The sequence below is a fragment of the Juglans microcarpa x Juglans regia genome, chromosome 3S (genome assembly GCF_004785595.1).
Source record: "Juglans microcarpa x Juglans regia isolate MS1-56 chromosome 3S, Jm3101_v1.0, whole genome shotgun sequence".
NCBI lineage: Eukaryota > Viridiplantae > Streptophyta > Magnoliopsida > Fagales > Juglandaceae > Juglans > Juglans microcarpa x Juglans regia.
In genome coordinates, this window is record NC_054599.1 from 26123311 (window position 1) to 26134203 (window position 10893).

A 10893-nucleotide genomic window follows, 5' to 3' on the forward strand; every position below is an offset into this window, starting at 1 on the left:
ATGCAGCACTCATTTTTCCACATCTGATCTCAATCGCGTCTAACCATTTCCTACTCAATTTTCCAATCATCCTCTCAAACATGTTCTATCAGTTTCCCATGACGACATGCAAGAAACTAGCCGAATCACCTGGCCTCACCTCTATTCCTTCCCTTTACACGTACACCACAAATCCCAAAGATCAAGCAATTTCAGAAGACCCGGAAGACCCAATCCCCGTCATTGATTTCTCTTTACTCACCTCAGGCACTCCTCATCAACAGTCTCAAGCCATCCAAGAGCTTGGCAAGGCCTGCAAGGACTGGGGCTTCTTCCTGGTAAAATATCAATCAATTTTTAACTATTTCTTTTCTTTACCAGTGTAGATACATGTGTAGTTGGCGCATGCGTGCTCATAAGTTTGAAAACTTGTCTCAGCTGATCAACCATGGCGTACCGGAGAGGCAAATGGAGGCAGTGATAGAGGGTATTAGAGGTTTCTTCGATCTGACAGAGGAGGAAAAGAGAGAATTCGAGGGAAAAAACTTCTTGGACCCGATCAGGTGCGGAACCAGCTTCAATACATCATTGGATAATGTTTTCTTCTGGAGGGATGTACTCAAAATCCTTTTAAATCCTGATCATGAGTTTCAGTTCCCCTACAAACCTGCTGGATTCAGGTATTTAATTTATATATATTGGTTTAGCAATTAGTTACTGAATGTGCTTAATTCTTCATTATAACTGATAATACAATGCTAGTGATCTGTCTAGATCTTCAAAGGTGGATCATAAAGTTTCTGTGATCACCTTGACCTAAACAAATAAAGTACTTTATACGTATCATCTATACACCACAATTAATTTAATAAAAAAAAAATCATGCATAATATAATATGTGATGTAAAGATAATGAAATCGTTTTGTCTTCTTTGATGATTTGTCTGTTTAGAAACAGTTGTCTACACGTCCAAGTACTGCTGAGCATGCAATAATAGATTACGTACTCATGTTCAGAATGGCCAGTAGTTGTCTAATCATAATTGCCATGATCATGTTGAGTGAGTACGTATTTCCTACGTAGTAGGTACTAGGTATCATTAGTATCGGCCGATGCGATACAATGATGTTCCTATATATTAGTTGACATATTAATCCTGAATGATAAAATTAGATAAAGAATAATTAATATTAATTTCTGTAAAATGAATTCTAATATTAGTTAATTTGTTGCTGTTGTTGCAGGGAGGTTTCATTGGATTACTGCAAAAGAATCCGGGAAGTGGCAAGGGAATTACTCAAAGCAATATCAATGAGCTTGGGATTGGAACCCTGCTACATCGAAAAGGCCACGAATCTGGAATCGGGTTTACAACTCTTCGTTGCAAACCTTTACCCTCCCTGTCCACAGCCAGAACTTGCGATGGGTTTGCCACCACATTCGGACCACGGCCTCTTGACTCTTCTCATGCAGAATGGAATTGATGGCCTCCAAACACAGCACAATGGGAATTGGGTCAATGTCAATGCCATTCCCAACTCCTTTCTAGTCAATATTGCCGATCAGCTCGAGGTTTAAAGCTTCTTTATTCTTAATTTCACCATTCATAATCAGCAAGTACTGATACTTCATAATCACTTAAATGGAAAAGATAATAAAATTTAAGGTGAAAAATACCATTTTTTCTTAATCGAATATATATATACTGCCGTATATTCTAATTTCTACACAATGATGTTTTATTTTTGTATTAGATTTTGAGTAATGGGAAGTACAAGAGTAACGTGCATCGAGCAGTGGTGAACAGCAATGCTACGAGGATATCACTCGGCATTGGGAACGGGCCTTCATTGGAGACGATGATCAAGCCAGCACCTGAGTTGGAAAGCAAGGAGCAGGCAGCAGCATACATTGGGATGAAATACAAAGACTACATGGAACTTCAACAAAGCAACCAACTTGATGGGAAATCCTGCTTGGATCGTGTTCGAGCTTTCAATTAATTAATGAATGCTGTCGTATTGTAGTTAGTTGTTAAGATATAAAATAAATAATAAAATCTACTGCCGAGCTCAGATGCCAAACATGTAATCCGATTGAGAAAAAAAAATAGAAAATGAAATGAGATGAAAATTGAATAAAATATTAAAATAATAATAATAATAATAATAATAAAATCTATATCTTCCTACCGGTTTAAGTTTTGGGACAAATGATGATTTCACACAGAATTAGAGTAAAGATCCTGAGTTCAAACCCTGACTCTATACTATATCTCATTTAATTAAATATTCCATATGTTAGGCCTACCCATTAAGAGGGAGTCTGGCTTACAAGTGAGGAGAAGTGTTAAGATATAAAATAAATAATAAAATCTACCTCTTTCTATCAGTTTAAACTTTTGAAACAAATGGTAATTTCACGTTAGTTAATCAAGACACTAGCTGTTCATAATGAACGATACTCAACTATTTATGCTTTCAAGTGCTTTCGAATAATGCTTGTGTAGTTAGTTATTGGATCTTATCGGATCAAGCACTTAAAAACTACAAAAAAAAAGTTATCAGTTTTGATAATCACCTTTTTAAATTATAACAAAATTTACAATGGATCCATTTTCTATTTAAAAGATAAAACTATAGCTGAAAAATGAAAATTTTCAAAAAAAAAAGGACAAAATATACATTTGATATTGAGAAATGATAGTTGCATTCGTGAATGCATAAGCGTTTTGTAATTATTTTGAAAAAGTGAATAAATACGAGATCTACATGAAAAAAATTTAATTTTTTAATAATGGGTCATACTTTTTTTTAAAGCGACTGCATGATATTTGTGTATTCCACGACTGTATATAATATTACTCTATGATGTTTAGGTATTATTTTATAGTTTGACTATTCATATTTTTCTTTTCAAAAGAAAAAATGAAAAAGAAGAAAGAGAAGAATGAACGTTTGAAGCAATTAAAATCTCCGATTTCATTTTCAACAACCTTGTAACTCTTACAGAATATCACCATTACGCATTATGTATAGTCCACATCTATCCATCACACAGCGAATCAAATTATAAATAAATAAAAATAGTACTTGTGTCTATTCATGTAGAACTACGTACAACCCCACAGCTGTTCCCTTCAGTACTGTCCTTCACCCTCGAATTAGGTCCAAAAAAAATACCCTTCTTTCCCTTCCAACTAAGTCCTGCTCCCATCTAACTCATTCAGATTATTATTTGGGCATGTAACATGCTTGCATGAACACAACACTCTTCTTTCTCTTTTGTTGTGAAACTTGCATGTTTTAAATGTTGCTACCTTCCCTTTTCATATAGAGAAGAAAGTTAAAATAAGATGATTTTAGATGAAATAAGATGACTGTTACTATCTTTACTTTCCATGTAGAGAAAGTAAAGAAGTTCTGATGAAAATTACAATCATGAATTGACGATGCAAAGCCTAAGGCGAAAAGGAAACCTCAACATGCAGAAACAAAACTGCAGAAGACAAATAGGTATAATGGTGGTGTAGAGTTTTGGCATTAGAAAATCACAAAATAATATAGTGAGTTTTTTTTTTTTTTTTTTTTGGATAAGTCAGTTTGAGTTTCTTTAAGGGGGCTCATATTTTTTTCTTTAATAAAATATATATAATTCTCCAAAACGCTTCTACCTATGATTGATGGTTAATCATTGAGTATTCTGCATCAATCATACAATATGGAAAACTCGTTTGTTGTGTTTGTATATCGATACTGTCCTTTAAAAACCACACCATAGGCAGCTGCCACAGAATGAAGGCGTGGTAACCATACTCTCAGCCACTAAAGCTATTAGGGGTCCCATCTTCCTTATCCCTATCACTGTTAGGTCGCAGAATTTTGTGTTATTTCTCTTTGTCCGTTCCTTTCATTCAATAGTCCCAGAGAGCACCTTCAGTACTGTTAAGGTTTGCTATCATAATAATAATAATAATATACACTAAAATATATATGTGTGTCAGTGTCTGTGTATTATGACAGAAACATGAAATTAGAGGATGGTGGGCTAATAAACACCTAGAAGGGTACGTATGGGATCGAGCAATATAAGGAAAATGTTAGTGGAAATGTGGAATCTCTCAAACTTAACAATTCATACATTTTAATTTTTTAATTGTTTACTTAATGGTTAAAGAAATGATTATTAGTAAAAGAAAAATGATAGGAATCTTACCCTTAGTGAAATTATATATACTTTTCTTTTTTTTTTTTTTAAGGATTAAGAATGTTAAAAAAATATTTTAAAAAAATAAATTTATAACTAGTGGTACGCCGAGCACCATCTCCAATATAATAGAAAGAGAAATGATAGTTGCAGTCATGAGTGTGCAAACGCCATACAATCACTTTAAAAAAAATAAATAAATATGAGACTCATATGAAAAGAAAATTAATTTTTTAATAGTGGATCTTACTCTTTTTTAAAACGACTGTACGGTGCTTGCGCACTCCACGACTATGTGTAACATTATTCTTTTTTCTTTACTTAATAATTAAGAAAGTGATTATTAGTATATTAATATTTATATATATATTTTTTAAAAATATTTTAAAATAATAAAAAAAATATGAAAATGCCAATTTCACGTCACTGGTGCTACTCGGGCGGAGTAAAAAGGACCTACTTCTGTGGTGCAATTCAATGAGGAAAAAGGACAGCAACAGCCAGCTTTATGAAAGGGCCGCCGATGGTGAAAGTCTGGATCAGGATTAAGGATATGCTCACCATTTGGTTCATTTCTATCAGTGCTCTAAAAAAACTGCCTTAATATAGCAAAAAGTTCAAGATTTACCATTTTTTTCAAAAAAAGAAAAGAAAAATGGATCTCCCAGTCAGAGTCAGGCCCCAACAAAAAATGTATTTCGCTTTATATGTAATTAAAAAGACGAAGGGGGAAAAGGCTTGAAATAGATCTCTCTCCAAGTTGCTTGAGTTAGCAGGGAGACAAACTCTCCTAATACGATGGAGACCCAAATACCAAAACTCTATTGACTCAAGACACATCTGCATTATTAACAGAGAATCATCTCTCAATGAAAGCACAATCTAGTTATTGCTGACAGACTGAATATTTATTGGTCTTTATGTGGTCAACTACTGGCTGGACTGAGGTGCCTTTTTTTTTTTTTTTTTTTTTTTTTTTTGTCAATCCGAACTAAAAAGTGACCCTGATCATGGAAGTAATTCACTCACTCGGTTTTATTTTTTGTTAGTTGCTCATAGTTTTTTGTTTTCTATGAAGAGGTAAACATGGACGATTAATGCGCGCATACCAAAGCAAGTAATTATGATAACAAATCATTGGGGCTACATAGGCTTCAGTATTAAATACAAACTCATAAATCAATAAGAGTTGATTAAGGAGAGGTATTTCCACTGTAGAGCATCCAGATCCACTAGGATCATGGTCCTAGAACAGTACTGAATATCCCATTCTTTATACACAGAAATCTGAAATCCAAAGCTAAAGAGCAAAAACAGTGCCTACTACTCCCATTACTTTGTAAAGGGGCCATGAAATTCTGCTAGGAAGCGAAAATTCTGGACAATTCCAAGCTTACCGCGTGGGATTTTTCCATTTTTTTTTTTTTTTTTCCATCAGTCTTGTGTCTTTCTGGTTGTTCCGTCCTTGTTCTTGTGATCAGTTTTTAGTTCTCCTTCTGTTTTGGAGGCTCTTTCCTGATAAAATCCTGCTCAGTTTTCTTGATAATTTGTGTTTCCATCATGTGGGAATCAGAGAGCGAGTCAGCTGATGGCCGAGACTATGGGAATAGCGTTCTTACCTCAAGCAAGCATGGGGTCAAGACTGACGGATTTGAGCTAAGGGGCAAGTCTTGGTATGTATGAATGAAGACCGAGTCTATTTAATTACAGAGATGAGAACCAAAGTTAAAGATAGAGGTTTAGTTTCTTAATGCTAGTAAATAAATGTTTTTGGAACAATTAGAAGGTCTAGAGATTGTGAGCATCAGGTAAATTAACCAATAATCTTGGTATATAGTTCATTCATCCACAATAATCTTGCTACAGTTTTTCTAGTATGCTATGAATTTTCCTCCATTCTGAAGCATGCAGTGGGTTTTTTCATTTATGTAGGTATGTCGATACTGATATTCCTAGTGATCTTCAAGTTCAAGTTGGGGATGTTTATTTCCACTTGCACAAGGTAGCTAATTTTTTAATTTTTATTTTCCTTCCGACCCAGATGTTTAAAATTATACTTCTTGTAGCTTTGAAAATGAAGCTTATTAGTGATAACGCATGTATTTAATTCGTGTCTCTCTTTTGATTCTCTCTTTCTTTTGTTGGATAAGTATCCCTTGCTTTCTCGGAGTGGAAAGGTGAACAGGATCCTATATGAATCAAGAAACCCGGAATTGAATAAGATTGTGCTGGATGAACTACCTGGTGGATCTGATGCTTTTGAGTTAGCAGCAAAATTCTGCTATGGAATTGCTGTTGATCTAACAGCAGCCAACATCTCTGGCCTGAGATGTGCTGCAGAGTACCTTGAAATGACAGAGGACTTGGAAGAAGGCAATCTTATATTCAAAACCGAAGCATTTCTAAGCTATGTTGTTTTATCTTCATGGAGAGACTCAATAGCAGTGTTGAAAAGCTGCGAGAAGCTCTCACCATGGGCAGAGAACCTTCAAATTGTGCGAAGGTGCAGCGAGTCTATTGCTTGGAAGGCTTGTGCCAATCCAAAAGGAATAAGATGGGCATATACTGGAAAGCCCCCAAAAGATTCCAGCCCAAAATGGAATGACATGGACTCCAGTCCCAGTAGAAATCAGCAGGTTCCTCCTGATTGGTGGTTTGAAGATGTTTCTCTCCTTAGGATTGATCACTTTGTCAGGGTCGTCACAGCAATTAAGGTTAAAGGAATGAAATTTGAACTGATTGGAGCTGCAATAATGCACTATGCAGCGAAATGGCTTCCAGGCCTGATAAGTGATGCAGCAGGGGCAGGAGACGAAGGAATTAGCAATGGCAGAAACATTAATACAGGTAGTATCAGCAGTAGTTGGAGGGGCGGGCTCCATATGATTGTGGCAGGAACTAAAGATGAGCTTTCTACTGTTCAGGCCAAAGATCAGCGGATGATCATCGAAAGCCTCATCAGTATAATTCCCCCACAGAAGGATAGTGTCTCATGCAGCTTCCTGCTTCGGCTGTTGAGAATGGCAAACATGTTGAAAGTGGCTCCTGCTTTGGTAACTGAATTGGAGAAACGAGTGGGAATGCAGTTTGAACAGGCTACATTGGCAGATCTTCTTATCCCTTCTTACGGTAAAAGTGAGACAATGTACGATGTGGATCTTGTTCAGAGACTTCTGGAGCATTTTCTAGTTCAAGAACAGATGGAAAGTTCAAGTCCGAGCAGACAATCCTTTTCTGACAAACACATGTATGAAGGTAGTCACAGGGTTGCTAATCCAAACGCCAAGATGAGAGTGGCAAGGCTTGTTGACAGTTATCTTACAGAGGTGTCCAGAGATAGAGACCTCTCCCTCACAAAGTTCCAGGTGCTGGCAGAAGCTTTGCCTGAATCTGCAAGGACCTGTGATGACGGACTTTACAGAGCAATTGATTCATACCTCAAGGTAATTCCTTATTTCTAAAGTTACTCTTGTAAGCTAAAAAAAGGAAAAAAAGAAAAAAGGAACTGCTGGGTCGGTTGGTGAGCCACCCAAAAAACAAAAAGAAAATATCCCACAATAGAGAAGGTTCCTCATCTGTGAATTTTGTGCACAAATGAAGTTCCTTTTGCTTTGAACTGTATGACAGATGTGCATGCTTGATTAGTGTTATAGGTATGACTAAAGCACAAACTTTCCCGCTTCTTTGCAAAGTGGGAACAGATGAACTCCAAAATTCATTCGCATTGTTATATGCATGTAAGCGCGAGCATGCATTCAAATCTGCCTACCAGATCAGATTCACAATCATAGTTGAAGTCTTTAACATGGATTAGTGTTATAGCAAGAAATATGTTTTGTATGTATGCATCATCAAGATGCCAGTAATGCCATGCTTTTGCTTGTGACATGCATATTATGAGATCCATGAACATGTATGTATAGCATACCAAATTTATGTGTCCATGAAGTCTTTAACATGCAGAAGTGTTATAGCAAGAATATGTTTTGTATGTATGCATCATCAAGATGCCAGTAATGCCATGCTTTTACTTGTGACATGCATATTATGAGATCCATGAACATGTATGTATAGGATACCAAATTTAGTGAAATGAACATAAAAACTAATAATAGTACTTGCTATTATAATTCTGGTAGTCTAACAACGTAACAGGCCCATCCAATGCTTTCTGAGCATGAAAGGAAGCGACTTTGCCGTTTGATGGATTGCCAGAAGCTCTCGATTGATGCATGCATGCATGCTGCCCAAAATGAAAGGCTTCCATTAAGAGTCGTGGTGCAAGTCCTCTTCTCTGAGCAGCTAAAGATAAGCAATACAATAGCCAACAGTTCCCTGAAAGAAGCTGGTGAATGTTACTACCAGCCATTGCTTTCAAACCGGAAATCACTACTTGAAGGGACTCCACAATCATTCCAAGAAGGATGGACAGCCGCCAAGAAAGACATTAACACTCTCAAGTTTGAGCTCGACAGCGTGAAAACCAAGTACAATGGGCTTCAAAATGACATGGAGAATCTGCAGAGACAGTTCGATAAATTGGTGAAGCAGAAACAGACGTCAGCATGGAGCAGTGGGTGGAAGAAACTAAGCAAATTTACGAAGATGACTGGCTTAGAAAACCAGAATAGTGGGCCTCAGCTCAACCCTGCAGAACAGCCTAGAAAGACACCTAGAAGGTGGAGAAATTCAATATCCTGATAGATTAGAGAGTTCCAGTTGCCAAAAATAGATACGTCCTTCATTTTGATCGTGTTCCAAAATTTCTTTCCTTCTGTTTCTTTTATTTGTGGGAGTCAATGGATCCTTCATTACATAGCAGCTATTTCTGAATACCCCTAGCTTTTAATTACTATAAGTTGATCAAAACCAGTATTTTGCCGAGTTTTTTGCAGTCTTTTAACATTGTTGATATAAACTACATTTGTGTCATTGTTGCATGTACTTTCACAACCATGATATGATAGATTGAAGTAAGAATACAATATATATATATATATATATATAGAGAGAGAGAGAGAGAGAGAGAGAGAGAGAGAGAGATGGAAATTACTGCCACTGTCCCCTCCCAACAATGAGCAGAACACACGAAAGCATGTCAATGTGCTGCAAAAAGGGATGTCATCGTCCACTGAGATTGTGGGCATGAGTCCCACCATCAATATTACAAAGCACAGACACGAGCTGAAGTTTTCAAAAGTTCGCTTACTACACTTCATAACACTTTATCGACAGGAAATGACCAGATGCAAATGCCTTTTGGGATAGTTAGACCCACCATGGCCCTATCAAGTAATTTTTACAAAAGATTGCTACAAATGCACTTAAAAAGAGGAAAGGCTCATAACCAGCGCCCCTCATGAGTCATGGCACCCATACCTTTCACAAAGTACTCCATCAAGATTTCAATAATACGAGAAGACAAGTCCTTGCATGGACACATGCACTTTGGCTGCTGTATGTATTCTCTGCTTCCAAATTATTGAACAGTCGACAACTCGAGTTTCTGATGGAAAGCAGATTATTCTTTGTAATTCTTACTTAATGAGCTTTTTTATGTTACTTTTTGATGCACAGTGTAAAAGACTCAATAATGTAATCTCGTCAAATATAGAAAGGAAAAAACATGATAAGATACTTCACTTTCGTTATCTTACTCGGGAAAAAGCATTGCTGATGTAATATGTAGACGATTTTGTCAGCAGACTAACAAGTCCCCAACCCAATTTCAGTAAGCACTAGCCCATGATGAACTCTAGGCTTTTACTTAATGGGATATTGTCCATGCTTCTAAAATGATGAACAGTAGTCTGCACTAGGGGCAAGCCCAATACACTCCACTTGCACCATTTGAAAAACCCATCATTCTCCCAATTACTAATATGCTCTGCATTAGCCAAATTCCTTTGGGTTCCAGCATCTGCGCCTCATGTTTCATTTACTGGCACCAACTTCCAGTCATTGAGGTATTTTCAACATGCATGAAGTGCATTCACTTCTCTATCCATGGCACTACAAATTTGCCGAAATCTTAAGAAGTTTGGAGAGATGTGACTTATGAAGTTTTTATATATAATACCCGACTTAAGTGGTTTTGTTTCTTTTCACCCTCTTCTTCCGAATGATAACGTTATCTCACAGCTACGAAGACCTGGAAATAAATCTAAAACTTTGTTGCAGGTTGGCTTTTATGTTGGTTTCCGCTGTAACCATGGTCTTGAAACGGTGACTGAACTCTGAGCATTATAAGCAACCTGAACAACATTAAAACAAACAATCAAGATCATTAAAAAGTCTTGCCTGAGAAGGATTTTTTTTTTTTTTTTTTTTTTGCAGAAGAGGACGGCACTTCTAGTTTATTGATTACCCTCACTTGTAGCGGAGAAAAACCATAGTTACAAACCCAACACCTAAGAGTTTCAAATATATTTAAATAGAAAACCCCAACCCAGGCATCAAAAAGACTAAACATCTTTAAACCTCAATACAATCACGACTAGAAAAGAAAAAGAAAAAAAACACTGCAAAGAAACACATAAACAAAATGGTAGGATAATGATAAGCTTACTACTCTCTTACTAGGCTACCACCCTTTTACTATTCTATAGTGTATTTGAAATTTTTATTTTTTTATTATTTTATTTTAACTATTTTTTTACAGATAATGATAGGTTTATTACTTTCCTACCACCATTTTACTACTCTAT

At 36.3% G+C, this 10893-nt stretch overlaps 2 protein-coding genes across 3 annotated transcripts; both read left to right on the forward strand.

Annotated features, from left to right (window-relative positions):
* On the forward strand, positions 1–2080 carry LOC121257549 (2-oxoglutarate-dependent dioxygenase 19-like). Its single transcript, XM_041158584.1, has 4 exons — positions 1–317; positions 418–659; positions 1225–1552; positions 1735–2080. Exons 1-4 carry the CDS (start codon positions 81–83, stop codon positions 1981–1983), a joined length of 1056 nt encoding a protein of 351 aa, XP_041014518.1. The 5' UTR covers positions 1–80; the 3' UTR covers positions 1984–2080.
* A 3220-nt stretch (positions 2081–5300) lies between these two features.
* Positions 5301–9104, forward strand: LOC121258262 (root phototropism protein 3-like). 2 transcript variants are annotated; one of them, XM_041159717.1, is made up of 4 exons: positions 5301–5859; positions 6119–6188; positions 6337–7629; positions 8326–8499. In XM_041159717.1, the coding sequence occupies exons 1-4, from the start codon at positions 5747–5749 to the stop codon at positions 8359–8361; spliced, it is 1512 nt and encodes a 503-aa protein (XP_041015651.1). In that variant the 5' UTR covers positions 5301–5746; the 3' UTR covers positions 8362–8499. The 2 variants fall into 2 exon arrangements, with proteins under 2 accessions (XP_041015651.1, XP_041015650.1); XM_041159716.1 differs by having other exon boundaries at positions 5335–5859; positions 8342–9104.
* Positions 9105–10893: the final 1789 nt, after the last annotated feature.